This window comes from Carassius auratus, chromosome 30 (genome assembly GCF_003368295.1).
Source record: "Carassius auratus strain Wakin chromosome 30, ASM336829v1, whole genome shotgun sequence".
NCBI lineage: Eukaryota > Metazoa > Chordata > Actinopteri > Cypriniformes > Cyprinidae > Carassius > Carassius auratus.
Window position 1 is genome coordinate 3,117,283 of NC_039272.1, and position 27,555 is coordinate 3,144,837.

Sequence of the window (27,555 nt, forward strand, 5' to 3'; positions counted from 1 at the left end):
TGCACACACATATATGCATTAACAAGCCCTTTTAGAGGCCTGGATCTACAGAGTTAACAAAAATGTGTGCCTAAGGCAAATAAAAAATGAAGTATAAAGAGCCTACACTAGCTAAGTGAAATTCTTGACACTGTAGTGTGCAACATGAATTTAAATAAATGTTCCCTCCTCTTCTCCCCTCTCTATAGGAACTGAGCTATACTGGCTCTGAATGAAGTCTGTGTGCTGCTGGATTAGAATGTTGTGACGATAACATCAGCCTGACTCCGCTCTGACTGCGGCAGGTGGGAGCCCAGGGGTCAGGTAACGGTGACACTGGGTCATTGTAAGCCCAAACACACACACACACACACTCAAATGCACGCTCACGCTAAGCTTGTAGCGGGATGTTTGCAACGGAAAATTCCGTTACTTTCGGAAGGAGGCTGATTATGACTGCATGTTTAAACACCATGCCTGAATGTTTTTGGACACTGAGGTCTTTGAGAGAATGGACTTCTTCCATCCTGTCATCCTTCACTGCAAAATTAAGTTGTAATGAGGATGTTTGTTGAGTAAAAATATCTTAACATATCTAAACCTATATCATTTACTCAAGACTTGTTTTCTGACAACATATGTGACCCTGGACCTCAAAAACCAGTCATAAGTAAGAATTATGAAAAGCTGAAGAAAAAAGCTTTCAGTTGATGTAGGATAGGACAATATTTGGCCGAGATATAATTATTTGAAAATCTGGAATCTGAGGGTGCAAAAAAATCTAAAAATTGCGAAAATCGCCTGTAAATTTGTCCAAAATGATGTTGGGATGCTTTTAATTGGGTTTGAAAAATAGACTTCAAGTAAATGAGTCCTTAATGTCTTAATGAAAAATGCTTAGATATTTTAACTGGAAAGTAAGATAAAAAATACTTCAGAAAATTATTTTTGCAATGATCTGGAAGCCTGAAATACAATACTGTTTTTTGCTATGCTAAGCAGTCACATTATGACACAATGTCATTATGACAGATTCATTTCCATTTCCTCTGCGTGAAACTTCTTTAGTAATTTCATTCTTTGAAGAAAATGTATACGTTTTTGGTACTCTGTATGTCTAAGTGATGTAATATTTGTTTATAAGAGATAAGAGATCAACAAAAGAACAAATCAATTTTAAATGAGACTTAATTATTAAGGACAGTTTAATTATAAACCGGAGCCTAGTCTTTTGGAGAGATCTGTGAAGTGACAAAAATCCTCAAGCCAAATGACTTTCAGACATGTGACCAGCCTCTGTCTTCTTCAGAGTAGCTGTTGCGTAACTTGTAAAGGCCTATTTTGGCATATTTCTGCTTTCTGCAGTACCAGTTACTCCAAAGTATCTTTCTTATGTGTTTGATGGTTTAGGTGTTCATCAATAATGCTCCTGCAGTCTGTTATTGAATTTTAACTTTATATCCTTAATCGCTTTCAGACAATGTGTTTTTCTATGTGCAGAGACCTCATTAGTATTTACCTCTTGTTTCAGTATCTGTCATTTTGTGTTTTTCAGTCTGTGAGCGAGGGCTGAGTCAGGAGTGAAGCAGTGCTGCTTTTGATTGACGGACAGCTCGGTGGGAAACAAGGCCTCGAGAGAGAGCGAGAGTCCGGTAACAGGAGTGAAAGCGTCGCAACAGCAATATCATCTTTCAGTCTTTACTGCCACTCGTCTTTCACAACATGGCCTCTGCGGTAGCACCGTTCTCCTCTGTCGCTGCCTCTTTGGGGATGTAGAAAGACACGGGACACACGCACGGACACATTCTTGCATGCTGCCGAAGAGGAAAAACTGGGGAAGTGTCTTAAGGTCCTTAATAGATAAACTGTGTTAAACGACACTGCTGTCACAACTACTGTTTCCTGGTTTTAGTGTTTCAGAGGGACTCATAGTACCATGAGTGTTTAGGAAGGTGCTTTCTCTGACTTTATATGTTCCTGTGTAACATCGAAGGCCAATGCGTGTGGCTCGAGAGCCCATCATGGCCAGACCGCTGCTTAAGATCCACCGCTATTTCCACCGTAAACCGATACGCTTTTTCTCTTTCATCCTCCTTTACCTCACCGCTGGAAGTCTTGTTTTCCTGCACTCCGGCTTCTCCAGCGATACTTCCACTACTGGAGCTTCTGGAAGCGGTCGTGACCCACTTATATCTGAAGGTGGGGGCGGCACAGGTGCTGGGAGCTCTTCCTCTGATGCTCTCGGGCTCCTAGGAAGAGTGTTTAAGGAAACAAGAAGAACCCCCCGGAGATTTGGACCACCATGGATGAAGGAAAATGGGGCACAGGATGCACCGGAGTGGGCCGGAAGAGGATTCGATCATACCAGCAGCTGGAGCCATGGAGCCAAAGGAAGAACCACCAAAGAGATGGACGATGGGAGAGGTAAGAACAGGTCCATTAATCATGTAAGCAAGATTTAACATCTGTTTTAACTTCCAAAACTGAAGAATGTATGACAAGGCTATTGGCCAAACCAGTCACGTTGTATGAATTTCCATTCTAGGCCAACCTGATTAATACTACACTGCAAAAAATAGTATTTTTATTTTTAGTAAAAAAACCAAAAACCAAAAAACATCTACAACACCTTAAACAAGATACATTCAAATTAAATTTCAAGAAATCTACCAAATTTATTAAGGTTTGTGCTGAAAGCAGTAAAACAAATTCACACGTTATTGTTCTAAACCTAAACCTCACAAAATTGTTAGTTTTCTATACAACAAGACTTCAAATCTTGTCAATTTGTAAAAAAGGAGTAAATAAAAAATTAATATTGTGTAAAGGATGTTTTGATATTCATATTTGACATGACACAATACTGATTTATTTATTTATTTATTTTAACCAGCATAGACAAACATTCACCATTCATTTGCCGCCGAAGCTAATTGACAAGAACAGTCTCTTTAAGATGATTGACCAAGGAGGTCTTTCTGATAAAGCATTTAAAAACACTGCTGTCAGTGTTTGACTTTTCATCTTGATATACACAGAGAAGTAGAGAGAAACATTTACCCAATAGTCGTTGCATATATATATATATATATATATATATATATATATATATATATATATATATATATATATATATATATATATATATATATATATATATATATATATATATATATATATATATACTATGTATATTATATATGTGTGTGTTACACACACAAGCGTAAACATATAACATTGTATATATTGTATTTTTATAATTCTGTATATTTACATGATATCCTCATATTCCGAGATAATCTGTGTGACTCAAGTCCTGCAGGGCGTCACAAATGAGCTCATTTCAGATGAAGTGCTCAGGGTGTTGTGTGTAGTGAACACTGAGTGCGATGTGAAGCACAGTGCCTCTGTTGATTGAGTCTTTAAGATCAGAAGAGAGTGAATCAGCATGTCAGTGGTCAGTGGTTGCACACAGTCATCGTGTTGTGAGGTTGTGGTTGAAGCTCAGTGGAGTATGTGTCTTTAAAGCTTTCAGCTGGAGGAATGAAGTGCCCTTTTGGTGACTGTTGGAGTAAATAATGAATGTGTGTGTGTTTCTAATGGTTGTAGAGTAGTATGTTTGCTGTTGTTAGGTCATAGCCTTCGGTTGATGTTTAATAGCTCCTAAATATCTTGTTGCTGAGCAGGAGGCACAAATCTTAAAATCTTAAAATCATGTAATGTATGATATCTTATAATGTATATTTTTTTAATGAACAAAATAAGTAGTATAGAACAATAATGATCACAGTGAGAGCATTTATGGGTTAGTTATGGATAAGTCTTGTGGAGTTGAAAAAAATCTCACTTTCTCAAACCCCCAATATTCCTGTACAGAAACGTAAAGTCAGTTTATTAATCTTTTAAATAAGTTTCATCTTTGAGATGATGCCATTAAAAATTCATAATGTGACCTGCATCATATTTGGTCCTCTATGATGCATGAATTCTTATCACAATTATAGTGACCAAAATTATCACGGTATTGTTAAAATGTGCTGGATATGTTTAAAAAAGTACAGACACATAAATCACTTCACCAAGTTTTATATTTAAAAATCAACAAACAACAAATAAAATAATACAATAACATTACCAATGATGTCCGGATTTTAAATGACAAATGGACTGACAACAGTTTAATAGCATGTTGGAATATCTAATGTAAATGCTCAAAGCTTTGAAAAAGTTTAATAAAAAGGTTAAGTGCACATTTCAGCCTTTAAATAAAGATATAAATCAAAATAATTGATTATTATCTGCTCCATAAATAATTCTAGATAACTTATCTGAATTGTTAAATGAGTAGAATCCACATAAGCTTGTTTTTCATCAACCGGTCAAAACTTACAGCAGGGCATGCAAATTTGGTTTGTTTTTGTCCAGGCAGAAATCGCACGCAGAGTGAATGTAAATATAATCTCTGTAAATCCACTCTCTGACAGCAGGTGGCACTTATGGAAAAGCAGAATTACAGCTGTTTTCCCATTACCTCCGTGGACAAAACAGCATTGCGATTAAGAACACTTCCTTTAGGTCAACGGTTCTCAATCCCAGTCCTCTCGACCCCCCTGCTGTGTACTGTAAGAGAAAAAAACATAATGTGCTGAGTAGTGGGGCAGAAGGACTGTTATTGAGAACCGCTGCTTTAGGTATTACATGGAGCAAAGATGAAAACAAAATACCATTGAATCATTTCTGAAGACAGTGAGAGCCTTTAGAGGTACATTCATATAATTAATTCATTCACGTATTCATTTGTATAATTCCCTTAGCAGTCTTTTAAAACCTCCCAACTTTTCCGCCGTTTTCACTCAAAACGTAACTACAAAACTGAAAACTCTGCTTTATGCTGGACAGTATTTATTTATTGCGAGTTGTTCAAATTGCAGTAATCGAATATAAAATTAAACAGTAGTGTCAATATTTTTATCATTGATCCACTGGAGAATCACTCTGAAAGTGATTGCAACTATATTGTTCCTCTGCTGAGGTGTGGATGCAGCAGTTCTCTTAAAAATTAGACAGATTTTTATAACTTTAGTTATAGTTATTGTTTCTTTGTGTGCACTGGCCTTTATTCATAGACTTTGCATTTGTTCTTTGATTAAAGAACCTGAAACTTTAGACTCTTGGTTTACAGGATTCATTTTGCAGCAGTAACTTCTATTACAGTGAACTTTACACCACAAGAAACAGCTTGACAGAATTGCCCATGTGGGCCACTGCAAAATTAAAGCATTTTTCTCTGTGAAAGATGGCCTGCATCTGGAGAAGTCTCCCCACAGTGCCCTATGCTAACTCACTATAGTTCTCGCAGTAACCCACAAACAGGCACAAGAAAGCCAATTAGTGGATTGTTCAATTACCTTTATCCATAGTGAGGTTTAAACAGATGATTCTCCAGAGTAACCTTCAGGGACTCTATTAAAAAAATAAAAACTGCACTTGTTCATTTCGACAGTAATATGTGGTATGAGTTTAGCAATCAACATCTGGTAAAGAGGAAGTCACGGAGTAATAATGGTGGAGATTGTATCTTCATGATTGTAAAGACAAATGTAATTTTCAAGGAAGTCAAGGACAGGAACATTATCTCAGAGCCCCAACATGCTTCTCTGTAGTCTACAGTATCTGCCTTATCAACAGCAGCGGACGGGCTGACAGCACAGAGGAGGAAATGCATGACTTATGTTTGTGGTCTTTGTGACTGCAGCAAAAACTCATTATCATTTTACACAGAAACCCAACATTTAGCAATAGTGAAGTGCATAGAAAAACATAAAGACTCTTTTCCACAGAATGAGAAGAAGAAAGGGACTCAAAGTATCAGTTTACAAAGAAGTGTCTTTAAACATGTAAGACGTGTGGAAGTAGTCCTTTTTAATTTCATAATTTAATGTATTTTTGGGTTAAACAGGATATTGAATAAGTGGAAATAAAGCAGAACTTGGTTTAACAGAACTGATTATGTAATAATAGCAGAGAAATGTATTGGTTTAATATTTCTATAATACATGTAGGCATGTTTCTATATACATGTGTAATCTATTTAAACTAGATTATATTCAGATTATTTTAAACAATCTGCACTGTTGAATCATGAAGACCATGGACATGTATTAAAGCATACAGGGGTCAATTTTGAGTTCATGTTTTTTTTCTCTCCCATGTGCTGTCCCTGTCTCCACTCTGCCTCCTTCAGGACACTTTTATAACTTTTTACCATCTTCATGTCTGTCATAGTAATACTACTAATAATATGTTATTATTGTTGCTGTTGTTTTAGTGGAGGATGGGGCTGGAGCTCACAAATATTTTATTCCAGGAAATAGTTTGTGACAACTAGCCCTGCTGTTCCCTATCTGTATTATTATTTCTATTATTATTACTATTAATGTTAAATCCATATGCATTTTATGCATAAGGTTATACCTTGTAATTCACCTGCATTCATGCATTTTACAATCTCATGAATAATTGTACATAAAAACACTTAGTTGTTTTCAATTCATCATATCAATTAATTGTTAGACTATGCATTTGTAATTCAGTTACAATTATTTATGACAAGATAATTTATTAAAATGCAAATTATGAATAATTCTAATGCCATTATACACTTTAATAACCCTTTATGATGCATTATGCATAAAGGCTTTAAGTAAAGTGTTACTAAAAAAAATGAATAATAATAATAATTATAATTATTATTATAACTGACAAATATCAGAGCAAAAGCAAAGAAAAAGACCTATCCTTTTTACATTACAAGAAATGATTAAAGGTTAATATATACAAAGTTTTAGCCTGCCGGTTAACAAAATCAAATATAAGCCAGATTCATACAGTAATTGTTTCTCATTGGGATGCAAGTGATTTTAAACATTTACAGAGGTTATAGTCATGATTTTATTGGCCAGTCCAGAATCCTGGTGTTTTTCTCCCTGGCTAAACCTTTCTAATTTTGGCAAACACCAAGGTCATGTGGTTATTTAATTGTCAAGCGAATCCACATCGCTGAGTTTATAAGAAAAAAATCAATGTCGAAATTCAATGTATAAATCCTTTCATCCACTGTATAATATAGGCCTATAATTACATGCATAAAAATATAAACCAAGCAGCTTTATGTTTACCTTATATTAAATAAGAGGTTGTATTCATGTATTTATTAATATGAATGTATTCTTATTATTCCAAGAATGTGATATTTCATTTACAACAGAGAATCATGAGCAGCGTGTTCCCGGTTAGGATCACAGAATTCATTTGTCCGCTATGAATAAATCATCCATGAGTTTCATCACTGAGGTGCCATGTAACTTTACTTTTACAGAAATCCAGAACGAGAAAAAATGACCATCTGAACAGGCCTAAACAGATGCAAACTTTATAATGATTTTTTTCTTAATTTCTGAATTGTATGTCATTTTGTGATATTGAGATTTATTTAAATGTTATGTGAAGCTTCTATAATTAATCCCTGTTCCCGTCTTCAATATATTTCATATGTTCAGAGCAAATGGTTCATGCAGAGAAGGACTGTTTCTAGCCAATTTGACACCCTATGTGAATTCATTATTGGATATCCCTATATATATATATATATATCCCCTGTATGGATATCCAACATATATTCTTGTCAGACACCAGTTTCTTGTCACGTTCAAATTGCTTTTCATTGTAACAACACCAAGTTGTGGAAATTCAGCGCATTGTGACTTCCACGAATCTGAAAGCATTACTGTTAAGATGAACATTTTACATGATTTATCAGCTGTAATATCATTGTGTTGCCACTAGATGCCTGTCTAGCCCTATGTTACAATCCCTAGTAGCTAAGACATTGCACATAATTTGCACATAAATTAATTTTATTACATTTGGATTTGGATACATGTTTAGATATGATTAGTGGCTACTTTTTGTATTTATAATTTTTTTGTTCAGTTATTTTGTTGTTGTTGCTTGAGACATTGATTTAAAGTGTCAGTTATTGCATTATTATTTCAGTCAACCCTATAAAACCCTTTGTTACCCCAAACTGCATATAAAAGCCTGATCAGAGGCATAAAAGTGATCAATGCAGCTACTTAATCCTTTGCTACTTTTTAACGCGTACTTACACTTTAAATAATGTGACACTCTGCCCTCTGTGTGAATGACGCTGTTGGGATGCATTCAACTCCACAAAGCGGTTTAATAAAGGATGTATTGATCTTGTGAATTAGCAAATTTTACTATACCAATATTTTTTAATCGGCTGTTAAAGTTTTTATGGGAATATTACGTGACACACTGATCCTTTAACAATGCATTGGTGCAAAAAATGCACACCTTTTGGACAAATCTTGCAACATGATTTATGAACGGGCACAAATACTGCCTAGACAAAATACTGATTTTGTGCACTTTATTTACTGTACCAATATTTTAAATTGGCCTTTGAGCTTAGCTTTATTGCATGGCAAAAAAAAAAACCCTTGTCTTGCCAAAGCAGTGACAGAGCCCATTGACCTAGTGGTGTGATTGAGCGCTTCAATGTAAACTTTGCATGCAACAATCAGACAGCAACTGACAGCACTCTGATCCAGTGGCATACATGCATCGTCCAATTGACATTACTATAGCCCAATGATGTTGAGGGATCCAGTGGGGGTGGCAGGCATATTTCAGGGTTACTATGCCACTCTTTATCACACAACCCTGCTAAATCTAGTAATGTAGTGCCAGTATGAGCGCCCACTGGCACCCCTTCAGCTGGTGGTGCCATAGGCATCCGCTTAGCTCACCTATGCCTAGAAACGGCACTGATGCAGAGACCTCATCATGTGAGTACAGCGGAGCATCATTATCTCTGTAGTCGTGTTGTTAGTGAGAGTTTAATCTGTGCATTTAGCTGCTTTACAGAATGGCAATCCAGTGAGTGAATGAGTGATAAAGCAGATTACCGAGCTTGCCCTCTGTGCCTGGAATACGATTAACTCTGAGCTCGCTGCTTTTTAGACAATTGCAATTACTGTAATGTCGAACTGGTTAGTGTGTGTATGTGACAGAACCATCAGCTATTAGAAAATACATGAAATCCCAATGGGGTATGATGAGATTACAGAGGAAGAACAGATGTCCAGCAACAGGGCATTTCGGGTCATTTTTGTGTATGTATGTCACAAACGTTGAGATTGATGAAGCAAAAGGTGCATCAGACTGTAAATGTTTGTCCCAGAACAATGTGACCGTATCCAAACTGCAGATGTTTCATAATAACTTCTGTCACGTGCTGTTTACATATGAAAATTGCATTCTCTTTATGGTAGCTACCAATCACAAAATGTGTTGCCAGACTAATAGCACTTCAATGGAATGTTCCGGGTTCTGTAAAAATCAAGCTCTTTACAAAAGAATGTTGATTGTTTCAGAAACTTAGGCAAAAAAAATGTGATAAGCAAGGTGAAAAATTGTTTGCATAATGCAGTTAAAATGGAAATTGGCGGGGAAAAGCATTGTACCTGAATAAATATGAATATACACACAAATTATAGTTAATTTATTATATAATTGATTTATTTAATAAAAAAATGCATTTAATCATTTTTTATATGTGTATGTGTGTGTGTGTGTGTGTGTGTGTGTGTGTGTATATATATATATATATATTAGTGCTGTCAAACGATTGATTTCTATTAATCACATCCAAAATAAGTTTTATTTATTTATTATGTATATATAAATACACAACCATACATATATTTTAGAAACATTTGATGTTTATATATTAAATATTTTTATTTATAATATAATTTATATTACTATAAATATAGACATTTAAATACATGTAAATGTTTACAAAACATATACTGTGTGCGTGTGTATTTATACATGCATAATAAATATACACATAACACACACCCCTATATTATGTAAACAAAAACTTTTATTTTGGATGTGATTAATTATTTGACAGCCCATATGTCTATATATATATATATATATATATATATATATATATATATATATAGACTTAAGTATTATAATCCTACTTATCCACAATATTTATAATATTTATTTTATTTAACATAACTGTATCATGCATTTATTCAGTTATTATTATATATTATTATTGTATTATATATATTTGCTTGTTATTTTTAGTTTGGCCACTAGGTGTTGCTGTGTTTTAACATTTAAAAATGTGCTTTGCAACCTTGACTGTTCCTCACCAGGATATAAATGTTGCTATGAAATCAGTACTTTCAATGATTTTTCTCAAATTGTTGTTCCTGGAATTAACAGTGATGTTTTTACCATCTGTCTCTTTTTAGCAAAGTACATCGGATGTTATGTTGATGACACACAGAAGCGGGCTCTTAGAGGGGTTTCCTTTTTGGACTACAAAAAAATGACTGTCTTCCGTTGCCAGGACAACTGCGCTGAAAGGTATGTGAGCTGAAACCTTTGATCTATTTACAAGAACACACACGTTTGTATCGCGATAGGGACTTTTTAACTTGTATTGTTTATTATGTCTGCTAATGATGTTTTCTGTGCCTAACCACAAACCACAAGTTTAATTAAACTTCCTTTATGGTGAGTAGCAGATAACCGTTCTCCACAAATCAAAAGTTTTACTATCCTTTTAAGATGACATTTCATCCCCACAATGTTAGTATAAACCTGAATTTCACTTTCCAACACACCCTCATGTTATGACAGAACTGCTAATAACCCTTAACTGACAAACACGAGTAATTTAACACTCTCTACACTGATCTTATTCCCTTCCCCTTTAAATAACTGAGAGGGAAAGGTTATCAGACATGCTGTTTGCTCTGATAGTCCTCTAATATATCATGTCACAAAGATGTGTGCTTTAAAATGAAGACTCGTTTTCAGGAAGTGTGTTCACAAATTAAGAATTAAGAATTCATCCAACTCTTTCCAAATCTGATTTAGTTTCTTTTCCCTTTGGAATCCACAAGAAGAGAAACTGAAGACACTAATTGTTCTTTTTCTGTAGAATCAGAACTGAAACTTTCAAATTTATAAACTACATCAGCATAAAGCTTTCTCAAGGCATTTGAAAGCTGTGTTAGAGAAAAAATATTAAAAAATATGCATTAAATCTGAACAATTAAGACAGTAAAATTTTGTTATTTAATGTTATAATGGATTGATAATAATAGTTTAAATTAATATAGTTTCTTTTTGGTTTTGTGAATACTTGTTCCTGAACTGTAAATCATGCTTATTAAAAGTTTTATTTTACAGTTAAATTTGTAACAGTGCCCTGCTCATATCATATGCTATTCATTTTATTTGTGTATGTCTTAAAGATGTTCTCAAAATGTGAGCTAAAAAACCCTGCAGAAATTCTTGTTTACTTTAATGACTAATTAATTCTGCTTTTACATCCTTGTTGCATCACCACTCATTGTTATTTTTATGAAAATAACAACCAACTAGTTTTTCCACAGTTAAAAGACATGCTGGACAACATTAGTGTGAGAAAAGGAAATATTTAATGTTGGGTGAACTCTTGATGTTGCTATTCACTTTCATTCCTGTTAGCATTCTTATTGACTTTCCTTTTTTATTCAGTTCCTCATCCCTTCGTGCATCCTGAAAATTTTTAACTTCAATCTGTATTTTAAAAAAGCCAGAGGAAGAGAGAGGGAGGAAAAGAGGTTGTGGGATTCTGGCGCCAGGACTGCTTTAAAAGGAGTAGTGTGTGTTACAGCGATTTGAGTGAGAGAGAGTCAAACTAAACAGTACATCTGTTTGTTCTCAGCGCTGTGCTCCCACTCGCAACATTCAAGAATCCTGCCACCCAAATTGAGGAGATTAGGAGCAGATACAGCCTGCATAGGGATGAGCCAGAAACTGAAGGACGACATCCTATATCTGTCCTCCTTTGATAAAAAAATCATGCATCTAAAATTGACCTCATAGATCATGTTTCAAAGGACTGTCCTATATTATCTACAATAGCTCTCTGAAGCATTAAAACCACAGTGTCCGCTTGAGACAGTTCTCACTTTGTTTTTCATGTGGGTGTTTATGGACTGAAGTTAACAGACAAAGGCACAGTGCAATTCACATTTGGTCATAACAAAATGCACTTATATATTTTACACTTATTTGTGAAACTGTGATATGTTTAAAAGCCAAACCTTGGCAAAACCTTTTCTTTCAAGAGTGCATTGCAACAAAAATTTTCACCTTAATGCATCAGCTGAAACGAAATAGATTTTATGTAAAACAGTATAGCTTGCATCCAGCTCTGAATTTGAGGAAAGGAACATGCTGTTCAAGTGTCAGAATGTTAATCACATGCTTTCTGTTCTTTATAAGATCGCTATCTACATGCAAACCCATGTGCAGCACATTAAGCACTTAGTACAGAAGAAACTGTTGTGCACTTGGTACACTCCCTCCCCTCGAACAGTGTCTTTCTCATGAACATAATTGTGACAGCTCAGGAAACATCCTTTGTTGAACCTACAACTTTTCAGTTACCACCCCAGATGCTTAACTACTAGGCTACATCACGATATGCATATGTGTGTTTTAATAATTATATTTGTAAAAACAATGCCTATACTCCTTTACTTTATACCTGACCCATTGTTTCTTATGCTTATTTGTTCATTGCTATTGTTTAACCCTCTATTTGACTAATTGTGAATTCACCGCTTATAACTGACTTTTTTATTTTACAGACATTTAGGAATACAATAATTTTCCACTCACAAAAAAATCCCTGCACTCAACTTTATTTTTGGGTGTATCGATCAGTCACTTTCAGGGAAAAGATCCGCACTCGCTGTATCTTCTTAACAACTTATTTTGCAGCAGAGCAATGGACATTCAGAGATTTGGGCAACAAGACTTCCTCAGTGAAGTGAAGATCTTTTGTCTGAAAGTAAAATCATTTCCCAAAATGGAGTTCCTAGAACTAAATACGTTTCTAGTTCCTTCAGTCCGTACACACCAAAAAGGGGTACTTCCCCCAATAATTCTAGAAACTATGAAAAACTTTGGCAAAAATACTTTTTACACTATCTGAAAAGAGGAGAAATGTTCTTACACTTTCTAAAAACTTAAAAAAAAATCTTTATGAACGTTCAATTTCTGATTGTGCTGCTATATTTGATTTGGAATTCCCATGTTAAAATGTATAAAACCTGACACAAATTGCATGGAAACCATGTTTTAGTGTTTTAAAAGCATTAAAACATCTTTAACGTTGTGATTTATCTTTGAATTTCAAATCAATTATTGTAGCACCAGTGAAAGGCAACAAGACTCTTCTTTTACCGTGCATCCTGCACATCCCACACGAGTAGATGTTGACTTGTGCAATCATTGGCACATCCCTGCCTGTCAGAATAGTAATGCCAGTGGAAACTGGCATTTTTCCTGACTTCTGATTATTTTATGGATCACATCTTTTAAACTGGCATATGATAATGCAGCCAAATGCCTGAATTCCACAACAAATGCCCTCACCCTCATTGCTTCTTTCCATCTTGGTCCTTAACAACTCAGTTTAAAAGGTCTGCTGTAATAGCATGCAGCACCCAATGTTTATGTGTGCATATTTGAACACGAGTAAAGTACAAAGCCTAGAATATGTAATGAGTAACACAATAAATAAAACATACACACGCACACACACACACACACACACACACACACACACAAACATTAAGTATTAATTAATTTATTATGGATTATTTATTAATTTATGAGGCCAGAGTCAGGAAGAGGGCGGCTAAAATTGCTGCTGATCAGTCCCATCCAGCAAGTGACATTTTTAGGCTGCTTCCTTCAGGAAGAAGGTACAGAGCAGTGAGGACAAGGACCTCACGCCATCTTAATAGTTTTTTTCCAAGAGCCATTTCCCTTATGAATAGCTGATCTTGCACTATTTTTGGACTATTTTATTATTTGATTGATTGTTTTAGGCATGCTTTTGCAGCTATACGCATATATGTTTGTGTGTTGAGTTTGTGTGTTACTGATAGCCATATCAAATTCCTGTGTATCTGCTGATGCATTTGGCGAATAAAGTGATTCTTATCTTATCTTATCTTAGTATATCACCCAGCGTAATGCATGCTTTAAATTTACATGCAGTTATGAATATATTTTTCTGATTAGTTAATATTAACATAATGAAAACGTTGTTCGCGATCACGATACAAATTACATTCAATACAGTTTAATGACCACAGTTTGAACAGTAAACATTTTATTGTGCAAAAAATGCCAAAATAACTATAGGGTACTGTATATGGCTACTGTATATGTAAATAGGCTAAAACATGTGGGTTGGATTGATATGTGCTGGATAACAAATATATTACAGTAAATTTCTTCTGACATCTGCTCCTCGTCACTAGGTTCGGTTCTATCTCGTGCACCCCCCCCCCCCCCCCCCCACACACAGCTTTCAAAATATACTTGGATGTGACCATGTGGTCACCAAAAAGGGACAGTTCTAATGACCTAGCCCCCACCCCGATGTCATCGTTCATCACTGTTTCACAGTAGACACAGTCCGATACTCATTTGTTAGTCATCACCCAACCCTAATAGTTTAACAAACAAATGTCACAAGGCACAGTGAGAGCATTTGTATCCTTGTTGAACAAGAAAGGCTTGTAAGCCGAGTGCACTTTCAGTTTCACTTTAATATCAATTTTAGCTTGCTGTTTGTATGTTGTTTATAATGAATGCTGCTACAGCCTAATTTGTCTTTTATAGTTTAATATTTTTGTTCTGTTATGAATACCGTCAAATTGAAAGGATTTGTTGTGGAATGAGAGGAACTACTGTATATAGTGTTTATAATGTTTTTAAAGGTTTTGTTATATTTACTGGTATTTCATATACATATAAATTAATGTAATTGTTTGCGATTACAAGTTTTGCTTTTATAGCTTTTGCTTTTGCAATTAAAGTTTAGTTTGTTTTTGGAGTATGATGAATCTGTTTTATGAGATTAGGCCTACTTTCCTCTTTTGGCAGGGTTAACTTTCTCTATGTCGTGAACTCTAGGCTTCTTAACAAGGGGTTTTACCACGAATGTTTTCAGTCACCATTAATGTACGATCATTCATACAATGGAATAGGAAAAGTTCCATGAATCACACGTGAAGTCGTAAGTTGATTTGTACACCCAGATCTGTTCTTGTTTCTATATTAGATTTTAAATGAGGCCCAGTAACTTTGCTCACACAAGGTGTAATAATAATTAATGCAATTATGCAATAATGTTTGTACTTATTGCACCATTTTCCAATCAAAAAATACCAGCCTACAAATCAATAACTAATAAATTTATGCTATATTATTAACAAATATTTCATTTTGCAACTGATTCATTGTAGGCTTCATTGGCCTGAGCTTATATACGTACCTCAGTTATGAGTGAATATTGCTAGAATTATCTACATGTTCTGGTTTGTTTATGTCTAGAAACACTATTTTTTGTTACTCTTTCTGTTTGGGCAATTTTTTTTTAAATATATATTTTGCATTTACTTTTGTAATTTTGTGCATACTCTTCTAGAGAAGAATCAGCATTGGGAAAAGGATTACGAGCAGGGTTTCATAGCTCAGCATGTCGAAACGCACTCCACTGCCCTGACATTTCAATGACTTGAATGATTAATGATGCTTTCGCTCTGTCCTGTGTTATTAGGGGTTATCTCTATGCGGGTCTGGAGTTTGGAGCGGAGTGCTACTGTGGACATAAGATCCAGGCACCAAACGTTTCAGAGAGTGAATGTAATATGGAGTGTAAAGGGGAAAAGAGTAACATCTGTGGAGGACCTAATCGACTGTCCATATACAGACTGGAGTTGAGCCAGGAGTCAGCCCGCAGATGTGAGCACCCTGACACACACATACACTTACACACACATGCTTGCATGTATTTGGATGGTTGCACAGATGTGACTCATCACTGATATAAATCTCAGAAGTGGAAAGGAACCTGTCACCTTCATAGATTAGACCAACTCATATCTTACAGGAAATTGGGTAAGCGTTCATGTAAGATTTGCTTATATATGCGTATACTTTGCTAATATTAACTACTTTGGTTGACGTGAACTAACAATAAACAAATAGCATTTATTAATCTTAACGTTAGTTTAAACTATTATCCATTTTAAATTTGAAAAGGTTACATTTGGTTAATGCACTGTGAACTAACATGAACAAAAAAATGATCAGTTGTGTTTTCAATATAATTAACAAAGGATAAAGGGGTCATATGATGCTTTTTTAAAGATCATTATTTTGTGTATTTGGTGTAACAGAATATGTTGACATGCTTTAATGTTAAAAAACACATTATTTTTAGGCCCTCTATGCCCCGCCTCTCTCAAACGAGTCCCTCCTTCCTACGAGCGCAGTCTGCTCTGATTGGCCAACTGACCCAGTGCATTGTGATTGGCCAATCACCACAAGCATTCGTCGGAAATGTAATGCCCCTTTCCATAATCACGAGCTTCATCTTTCAAAACAAATGTAAAGACAGTTAATAATGTCCTCAGTTTTACCTTCATTTCAAGCCTGAAAGAGAAACAGAGTCGAGTGACAGACACAGTGATGAAGCTCGTATGTGTTTGCAGTACACAAGCCATGGACGGTTAAGACAGCTAACTCCACTGTGTGTCCGTATCTCTCTCTCCACTCACTCAATCACTCACACACACACACACACAAACATGCATGCGCGCGATGCACAGATACTATTGGCAAAACTCTGCATTTGAACATTCGAGTGTTTAAATGAGCCTTTTTTGGGGGCATGGCAGAGTATTAACTTTAATAAAGTATATCTCATTTGATTTGAGACTTTAGTCTTTGCAACTTTACAGATCTTCTTCATGCACCAAGAGCTTGTAACTCTCCAAAGAGAAAGGAAACATTTAAATCGCATCTTATGAGCCATTTATGGAATGCTTTACAGTAAAGCAATATGCCCAAATAAGCTGTGGTTTACAGTGAATTTATAACAGCTAAGTGGTGATGTTAGACACGATGCTAAACGGAAAACCCCTTAAACCACTTAAGTGCACTTTAATGCAGCCGTTATAAATTCACTTTAAACCAGGCTCCACTGGGCTTATTGGTTTTATAAAACGGTTATTGCATATATGTAGCAAAGTTTCACTAAATGAAGTAAAGCAAATAAAATGTAATGATATTACTAAAAACATAATTCTTCCACCAAACAATGTAGTTCTTATGCTTCCTGGATAATTTATATTAAATAAAATGTAATTAAGTTTTCCTGTAGCCAAGAATGAACAGTTCACCACTGGTTAACTTTAGGGAATCATCCTTGTCTTTTATTCCCACCATAAGTACATTAAAAATGTCCTTGAAGGGCTTGGGGAATGCTTGTTTTCCCCATCTCATTCATTTGTGTTTATTTATTGAAGCTTTGGGAAGGATTTGGATTGACGCTGCCATTATTGTTCTTCTGTCTGATCCTTTACACACATCTGTTTTTAGAATAAACTATTAATAAAATAAAATTTATATACATTTCCAGATCTTAAATGGATAGCATGTCCTTCACCCTTTTCCTTATGACTCATGTTTCCTTTATTGATAAAAAAAAAATAGCATGGGCAGAAACTTGTGACGTTCCACCCAGTGTATCCTGATTAAGCACTTTTCTCATGTGACAGGATGTCTATTTTAATATGAAAGGTTATGTGAAAAACACAGCAAGTGAATACAATAGTTGTGCAGGAACGACTTGGCCTTTGATGAAACCATTCTTAAAAGAATCGATAAAAGACTATTTCATTGTACAAATAGTGATATTTACACTTTAAATTTAACAAGTCAGTCAAAAACATTTACAAGACAGTAGCTGGTGAGGTTTTTTGAAACACAATCAATACTCACATTATATATATAGTTGTTTTTCTTGGTTTTACATTTTAAATATTCATATTTATTTTGTTTTTCAGATGGGAGTGCCATCTTCAAGGGCTGTTTCAAGAGGCCAGAGAACGTGACCCTGGCACTTCCTGCTAGTGCCGTTATTAAAAACATGTCAGTGGACAAGTGTGTTGACATGTGCACAGAGAAAGTGAGTACATATGGTCTCTCTCATACTACAGTACTGTGTTTATAGTCTTTCCTATATAATCTTTTTCCTTTTGTCTGTCATAGGAATTCTCTCTGGCAGCCTTGGCTGGTGAAAAATGTCACTGTGGATATCCTACTTCGCTCTTCACCCTGCATGAGCATGAGGATGAGGAACTGTGTCTCCAGCACTGTGCAGGAGAAGACTTTGAGAGCTGTGGAAACAATGACTTCTTTGTAGTGTACCAGACCCAGGTGCAAGGTACTATAGCATTCATTTGTTTGGACCAAAACCATGTGCTCAGCTGAGCACACAGGCAGCCTACATGCACAATATTTTCCCTGTTTTAGGACAAGAACAAACATGTCAGGCCACTATAGAAGCACAAAATAAATATAACACATTCAGTGTTTAAAATGTGTGATGAGCTCTAACTGAGCGTTTGTGGCTGCACATCACTTACCGAGGTCGACCCTCATACTGCTAAGTTCACACTTCATTTACACTTCTTCCGAGTTTGCCATCAAATTAAGAAAACAGTGTGACCTCGTTATTCCACATTGCTTTGGTTTCATCGGTGGTCAGAGGTGATGGATCACCTTTAAATTTGGCACTAAGTCAATAGTATATATCATGCATGTCAGGTATCTGCAGATAATTTCAGTGAATGCATGCTTGTGACACTTAAATGGCTCAACTGTCCTGTTGTGCAAGACAAGCCTTTTCCTGAAACATGCACAAACATGCACTCGCCACAGAACCACATGAGGGTGGGGGAATCGTTGTTTTTAAGTACTGGGTAGATCTCACCACAGTTTTTAAACGTGTGGTGGACTGTGGAGTGAAGGGGAGGGGATGACACATCAAATAGTTAAAAACATCAAAGCTTTTGTCTAGATTACATAAAACAATAAAAGAGTCAAGAATCTGTGGTTTGTTAATTCTTGTTAACTTTTATTTTTTTTACAAAAATATAAAGAAAAGGTTTCCAATGTTTTCAAAGGCCAACTTAAATGAATTTAGTAAATTTAAATATTATATTATATATATATATACACGATCCAAAAAAGTTGGGCAGAGGCAGTCTTTAACACTCGGTCACATTATCTGTCCTTTTGATTACAGTGTTAAATTGTATGAGAATTGAGGATAGTAATTGTTAAAGTTTTGCATGCAAAATTTTTGTCCAGTCTTGCTTGATACAAGACTACGGCTGTTTATCAGTCTGAAGTATGAATTGTTTGATTCTTCTCCATAAATTTTAACAGGAGACAGATCCACAGGCAAGTGATTTACATCCACTTATGGCTATGAAACAACGCTGTTGTAACATGCACAGAATGAGACCTGCTATTATCATGATATAATAACCATGGACTTCCCATGATAGACCGCATCTTGATGACAGTTTACTGTATGTCTCACTTCAGCTCTATATTAGGGGCTTTTGCTCAACATCGTTCCAGGAACTAGCTAGACTGGTAGTTACAAGATAACAAATGTTCCCCTTGGGCCATTTACATGGTTGCAACAACTCTGAAGCGCAGACAGCATCGTCTTTGTTCGTGAATATCTTTACATGGCTTTTTAAAAAAACTGGATGGACGTTGCTTCGATTGGACAATTAACATACATTTATGTCACTGGTAGCACCTATAGAACTGTTTTAGACCCTACACTGAAGAATGAGCTAATGTTGTTTGTCCAAATGCAGTTCCTAGAACTAAATACAGTGACCTCCCACAAGTATTTAAACAGTAAAGCCAAAATGTATTTCTCTGCTGTGGAATCAAGACATTGGCAAATATGATTAAAAGATGAATATGCGACAAAACTACAGAATGTCACATTTCATTATTAGGTCTATTGACACATACGTGCTTTATCAAATAAAAAGGACGGCACTTTTAGAGTTCATCCCACTATTTAATGTGAGCATAAGTATTGGAAGAGTTGAATTTAAGGCAGATGTAAAAGAATAAAAGCTAATATTTTGTAGAGCAAAAGTCTGCAACCCATAGACATCATAGAAATGCTTTTCCCCAGCCTTTAATGCACCCAATTCTATATTTAGCTTGTTTTGGGGAGTTTCTGTCTTTAGTCTCCTCTTCAGTTGGTGAAATTAGGGCCCTATCATACACCCGGTGCAATGCGACGCAAGGCGCAGCGCAAGTGTGTTTGCTAGTTTCAGTCCGGTGCCGTTCGCATTTTCCCGCCCAGCTACACGTCGTTTAATTAGCAAATACATTTGCACCCATTTGTGCGCCCATTGCTGTGCTGGTCTTAAAAAGAGGTCTGTTCAGGTGCATTGCTGGTGCATTGCTATTTTAAGGAGCTGAAAATAGACTTCACCATAGACCCACTCAAACCTGGTCTAAAATCAACGGCGCAATATTTTTGTTATTTAAAGAGCGCGTTGGTAGAAAATGCGCCTCTGAGCAGGTCCACAGTGCGTGTTGACTTTGCGTATTACACACAGGGATGTGCATCACACAAACATGCCAAAAATTTCAAACAAAAGGATTACAGTGTAAAATAATATTATTGTGTAGGCTACGTAAATATAAAAATGTAATGATGGATAGTCATTGCATGTATTAGAATTAGGCTACCTATTTGCAATTCAGCCTATTACTGCTTATAATGATGAATGAAATTCTACTTCATCCCATGCCGCCTTCACCTCGGGAAGATTTCGTGGATGCCTGCTTGTCCCGTAGATGATCTGCTCGCACGCTTTAACTTCACACACAAGCAGATCGGTTTCTACGCTTGAAGCGTTCAGCTTTTCCGCCAACAAAATGCGTTCTGTCCCGAGCCGTTTTTCCATTGTTAAAATAGCAAAAGTATATTTGGACATGCCCTGAGTGCACCTGCACCGTGCGCATTACACTTTGCGTTTAGATCATTAATATAGGGCCCTTAATGTTTAATCGGATATAAATCTAGAGATTGATTTGGGCAACCTAAAACTTTACATTTCTTTGCCCTAATAAAGTCATTTAGTCCTGAAGTCAAAACTCTATTGGCTCACATTTGTGAAGAACCTTGCCTTTCTATTTTTGGTGCTGATCAGAGGTTTGCATCTTGCTGTGTAGCTTCTGTAATTCTGTGTCAAATTCTCCTGCGGACTGTAGATTGACAGAGCATCACCCCAGCTTTCTGCAGGTTGTTGGTGATTTTACAGACATGTATTTAAGGGTTCATTTTCACAGCTTTGTTTGTCATCAACTACTGTGGTTTTTGTCAGCCAATCAGGTCGTTGTTGGTTGCTGATGTCACTGGTAGTTTCCAAACTCTTGATTTCTTCATGCCCTTTGTTTTTCCTATAGTTCTAATTGACTTCCTCTTTTCTTTTAGCATCCAAATTGCTTGCTTTTCTTCCAGAGTCGGCTTCCTTGTCTTCATCCTGGTTTGTGTGTGCCATCATTGAAAGCAATGGATATAACTGATAAGATACATTCCCTGCTTTTAATATCTGAAGAATTAATGCAACAGGACACAGCTGAACACTCAGACCTGTGAGGCAACTGTTTCAATACTAATGCTCACATCAGATAGGGAGATGAAACTCTAAAAGTGCTGATCTTCTTACTTGGTAAAAACATCTTTGTGTTGAATCACCGAATAATAAAATGTGTTATTCTGTAGTTTTGTCTAATATTCATCTTTGAATCATATTTACATATTTCTTGACTTCACAGCAAAAAGAAACAATTTTTTCTTTACTATTCCAATACTTATGTAGGGCACTGTATGTTCTTAGTTCCTCAATTACGAACGCACAAAAAGCAGGTACTTCAGCCAGTAGTTCAAGGAAGGTTCCTCCGGTGTGAAAGCCCAATATTCCTTCCATGTTGATAGTACCTTCACACAGATTCCAGCTGTTTTCTCTGCTTCACCCTCATAGAATGACAGACATTTGCTTTTGCATCTGTTACTGATGGAAGTCTAGATGATATCATTGGTTTTTGGGACTGAGAACTAGTACGTAGTTCGTTTTTCCCAAGAAGCTGAAACGTGAACTCATCTAACCACATCTGACTATCTTATTAACTCTGGCCCCGAGAGCCCGGCAGTATCACTGCATAGTATTGATGTAAGGTTTTTCTTTGTGTAACAGTTTCAAGTTGCATTTCTTAATGAAGCGTAAGACTGTGGTAAATGACAGTGGTTTTCTGTAGTACTCCTGAGAAGGTGGCTGTATTTGACACCGCAGCATGATTGTTTGTTATGAAATGCCATCTGATGTCTCAAAAATCTGTTCCAAAACATTATTTTGCCTCTGTTTTGTTAGCTCACATTACATATTGTAAATTCACTCATCCTTTGAAAGCTCTGATTTAATGCAAAAATAAATGCACAGCCATTTGCACTTGCACTCTGCATGGAAAATATATATAAGAATATTTAGTGGACCGCTGCATATTAAATTATTTTTTTAGCTAATTTTTGTGGCATTTATAAAAGCTGTTTGATTGCCTACATCAAGAATCTGTAAAGACCAGTTACACTCATGGTGTGGATGAATTGCCTGTCAGAGATTTGTAGTTTATAGTTTCAGGTAGGGATACACTAAAATTAAAATTCTTGGCCGAAGCCAAACAAAATGAAACACTGGGCTGAAGACCAAATATGGTTTTTAAGACCACCCCCCCCATACCCCCATCCCCCCCCCCCCCCCCATGAAGGACTATCTTGCTTTTTTTTCACCATTGTATTAATTACATTTCCAAAATGTGCTTTTTACAGTTTTGTCCTGCTTCCAATTACAAAACAACAATTAAAAAATATTCACTTGACACTGAATTTTTTCAAAAACATTTTAGCAGACATTATACCAACAAAGCACAATTTAACTTATAATTAATAAGTTGGTAAAATAATATTTTTTTGGCCATTTTTGAGAGTTGAATCGTGCATGTATTTTTTACTGTACAAATAAAGGCAGCCTTGCTTGGCAGAAGAGAATTCTTTTAAAATATTAGAATATATTACAGATCCCAATTTGAACACTGTGTAAATGTTATAATGTATTAATAGAGCTGGTGTACGGTAATTATTATTATCATTATTATTTTCTTAATTTTTTATTTAGTTTTACAGAACAACAGTAAAATTACAATACTTTTATTTATAAATGTCGATGGAGTTGTCGCTTTTTCTTGGCTTTAATTTTGACAGAAACCCACAGGAAGATCTCCGTGCTTCTTTTTGTTGACAACAGCATGCATACAGTATTTATAAATGATTCTCATAATGAATTTGTAATTCCGAAATTTTATTCAACATACAGCAAGGCCGTAACCATGTCTTGAACACTGGGGGTACCAACTAACATATAAGGGGTGGAATGATACATTTATTCATACCGAACCATCACGGTACGGGCATCTTGGTTCGATGCATGAGACATTACAACGAATACAGGCAATTCACCCCCAATCCAGAAGGGGAACACCTGCAGCAATGAAACGCTGTTTGATAACCAGAGATAAATAGAGAAATTAATTTCCTTACTTTATTATTATTATTATGAAATATTAAATTATTATTATGAAAATTGAGGGTTAACATGCTTCGTCTCGTTTCCTCTTCATTCTGATAGTCATACACTCTGTGGTACAAATTATGAATGGTCATCATGTACAGCTTCAAACCAAATTTGCAAGCAAGCGGTCATTTGAAAAACTGAATCAGATTGTCACGAGAGTTTCTAGGATCAACTTGTCTCACGTCATCAAAATATTTTCAGCATATTTTCATGGTGGTGTTGAGCATTCCTCCTGTTTATCACACCGCTCAAAACTGATTGAGACATTTGACCTCTTTTTTACAGAATGCAAAGGTTCTGTGATTTCAAGAATATTATGTTTGCATTTTTTAGTCCACGTATGTTACCTTCAACGTCATAAATATATGTGCTAATATACTTGCCTTTCAAGCAATTTCATGGAGACTTTTTAAGGATTTTTTTCACTTCGATATCTTACATTTGCCCTTATGTGTTCTCTTTTATCTCCACAGATAATCGTTGTATGGACCGGCGCTTTTTACCCACTCGTTCCAAGCACCTAGTGGCACTAGCTAGTTTCCCAGGAGCAGGGAATACATGGGCCCGTCACCTGATTGAGCTGGCCACGGGTTACTACACCGGGAGCTACTACTTTGATGGCTCACTGTACAACAAAGGTTAACTTAACTTATATGTTCTCTTTTTGTAAAGGCCAAAATATACTTTTGACTCTTGCTTGCTGATGGACTTCCTCTCTTTTTGATCTCGTGTGCAGGTTTCAAAGGGGAGAGAGATCACTGGCGCAGTGGTAGAACCATATGCATCAAGACCCATGAGAGCGGCAAGAAGGAGATCGAGGCCTTCGATGCCAGCATTCTTATGATCCGCAATCCTTATAAAGCACTCATGGCAGAATTTAACCGCAAGTATGGTGGCCATATTGGATTTGCCTCTCAAGCTCATTGGAGGGGGAAAGGTGAGAGTTGAAAGCTTGTTCTAAAACCTAGTGATGTGAAATACAGACCGCAGTACTTACATAAAGCATATAAAAACCCATGCATGTTAAATGTCTCTGTTAAAGAAATAGTTCACCCAAAAATGAAAGTTTGCTGGAAATGTACTCACCCTCAGGCCATCAAAGAAGTTGGTGAGTTTGTTTCTTCATTGGAACAGATGTGGAGACATGTAGCATTATATCACTTGCTCAACACTGAATCCTAATATGTGAATGGGTGCCGTCAGAATGAGTGTCCAAACAGCTGATAAAAGCATCACAGTAATCCACATGACTCCAGTCGGTCAAGTTACATCTTGTGAACAGAAAGGCGGTGTGTTTGTAAGAAACAAATCTAATCTAATCATTAAGGTGTTTTAGATAGAAATCATCGCTTCCGATGATAATCTGAAATTAACTGATAATCTGGATTTGTATTTTTATATTCATAATGTACAAGATAATCATATTTAAATAACTGTGATACAGCTATGTTTGAACCGATTCTAACCACAGCCATTCACTGCAGAGAATCCTTTGTGGTGAAAAAGTGAAATAAAGCTATATTTTCATTTTCGGGTGAACTGTTCCTTTAACTTTTCTACTGCTGCTAGAATTAACCACATTTTCCCCAGCAGTATTTGTCCATCTTCTCTTCAATATACAAGTGTTATTTGACACATTTTGTGTGTTCATCACAGTATTTTCTGGCATTATCTGTGTCTTAGGTCAGTTTGGTAGGCTAACACACTAATGTTTATAATCAGGCTAAATGTCTGAAAGAACTTCTGTTTTGTTATTGATGTTGTAATTAGTCTGAGGTCTAAACTAAGCTCTGTATGAGAAACTTGCTTTAGAGTAATACTTATGTTTAGGTAAAGAAATCTATTACTGGGCACCAAATACAAGTTTCTAGTGTCTAATTTAGAAAAGTTATAACCAATAAACCAAAGCACATTTTACTTGCAATGTAATTTTACTAAAATATTGTTGCATTAAAAAAAAAAAAAGTGTGAACTATGGTAGTTGCGTTTATTGTGCAAAGTTGTCCTTACCCCAATGAAGTCCATTTTTAAGCAATTTTCTCTTCTGCTTCTTACAAATATATATATATATATTTTCCCACGGAGAGGCACATACTTGTGAAATTTTGGTGAAATGAGCATCTTTCTGTTTTTGTTTCATTCTTTTTTACAGTTTTAGAAGTTTCCTGTGTGTGTTTTTAACACATTTTAACATTTAACACTGTATGTTCCTGTGTTATTCTTTCACTGTTCTTGTTGCTGTGTCAACAAGCTGATTAATTTTTTCTAATGCGTCACACTGACCAAAACGCAGAAGCCTCTCAAAAAATCAGCATTTTTTGCTTCTTCCTTTTGTATTCCATTCTTTTTACATCCTCTATCATCATGATTATGATTATTTGATTTGGTTGTGAAGCTCTTCATTAGCGATTACATTGTTTTCTTTTTCTCCACTGATGAGACTCAGCAGAAAATAATATTCTATTACTTAAATAGAAACAAAGTTCATCAGTTCAGAGAATGACTGGCCTGTACTTAATTAGTTCTTTTTTCAGAAAAGTGTACTGATCGTTGATTAAAAACATACCGTGCCATGTTACCACAGGATGTCATAGCTCTAGAAGCTCAACTCTCTCATTCTCTCTCAATCAGAGTGGCCAGAGTTCGTGAAGAACTACGCTCCATGGTGGGCATCCCACACACTGGACTGGCTGAAATATGGAAAGAAAGTTCAAGTGGTACACTTTGAGGACTTAAAACGGGAGCTTTTCTCTGAGCTAAAAGGCATGGTCATCTTTCTGGACCTAGAAGTCTCAGAGGACCGCCTGCTGTGTGTGGAAGGACAGAAGGATGGGAACTTCAAACGCTCTGGGCTGAGGAAGCTGGAATATGACCCTTATACACCAGAGATGCGTGCAACTATTGACAGGCTTATTAAGACCGTGGACACGGCACTCAGAAAGAGAAACCTGTCTGGTGTACCCGAGGAGTACAGACCCAGATGATACCCATCTCTTCATTTACTTCAAAACCATTTTCCCCCTAGAATATGAAATTGTTTTCATTCTCCTTGATTGCTTTCAGTTTTAAGAATTGTGCGGTATGTATTGCACAAATGAACTGCTGAAAAACTGTTTGCCCTTTCATTAATAGTCTACACTACATAGTAAGACATGGGCTTGTGCAACAATTTGCTTTGAGTTTAATCACTTTGGATCTATCTTCCTTAGGCTAATATAAGTGTGTGACTCATTACGGGAAATGACTGTTCACGCTTCTTATGAAAGAAGTGTCCGTTGCCATCAAGACATCCGGGACAGCTATTTAGATAAACTCATGATATGTGTCAGAATAATTTATTAAATCAGCTTTTCCTTCAACTACTGGACTAAACTATGATCAGTTAAGCACTTCAGTCTCATTGGGAATATCTGGACAGCGATGTTCATTTTTAACATCTGAACCCCAGTTTCCTGTTACCACAAATATCTGGAAATTGCTTTCAGATGTTATAATGCTTCTTAGATCTGATATGGACCACAAAAATCCTCAAGTTATACAACGTGATCAGATTAATGCATGGGCAACTCAAAAACACATTGTCTGGTACTTGCGTTCAGTGATTTGCAGGCAAATTGCAGCCCTTATCGAGCTATCGGTTTAGATGAAAGCAACCAAATTCTTCTGTTTTGTGTTTAGAGCACTTCTACGTTGAGATTGTTCCATTGAGTTAATTGATTTCTTTTTTCTTTTTCTTCTCACTGAGGTTTTAAGATGTATTTGTAGTGGGTGATAAAAAAGGGGGCTTCTTGTAATTTGCTTAAAGAGACATTAACTGACCCCTTTACCCCTTTTATTGTTTGAATCTGTTAAAGGGATA

The 27,555-nt window shown here is 36.0% G+C and overlaps 1 protein-coding gene across 2 annotated transcripts; it reads left to right on the forward strand.

Annotated features, from left to right (window-relative positions):
• The first annotated feature begins 41 nt into the window (after positions 1 to 41).
• On the forward strand, positions 42 to 27,454 carry wscd2 (WSC domain containing 2). 2 transcript variants are annotated; one of them, XM_026210839.1, is made up of 9 exons: positions 42 to 325; positions 1,535 to 2,403; positions 10,344 to 10,458; positions 15,731 to 15,915; positions 18,024 to 18,145; positions 18,229 to 18,403; positions 24,170 to 24,334; positions 24,433 to 24,633; positions 26,328 to 27,454. In XM_026210839.1, exons 2-9 carry the CDS (start codon positions 1,977 to 1,979, stop codon positions 26,678 to 26,680), a joined length of 1,743 nt encoding a protein of 580 aa, XP_026066624.1. In that variant the 5' UTR covers positions 42 to 325; positions 1,535 to 1,976; the 3' UTR covers positions 26,681 to 27,454. The 2 variants fall into 2 exon arrangements, with proteins under 2 accessions (XP_026066624.1, XP_026066625.1); XM_026210840.1 differs by having other exon boundaries at positions 42 to 303.
• Positions 27,455 to 27,555: the final 101 nt, after the last annotated feature.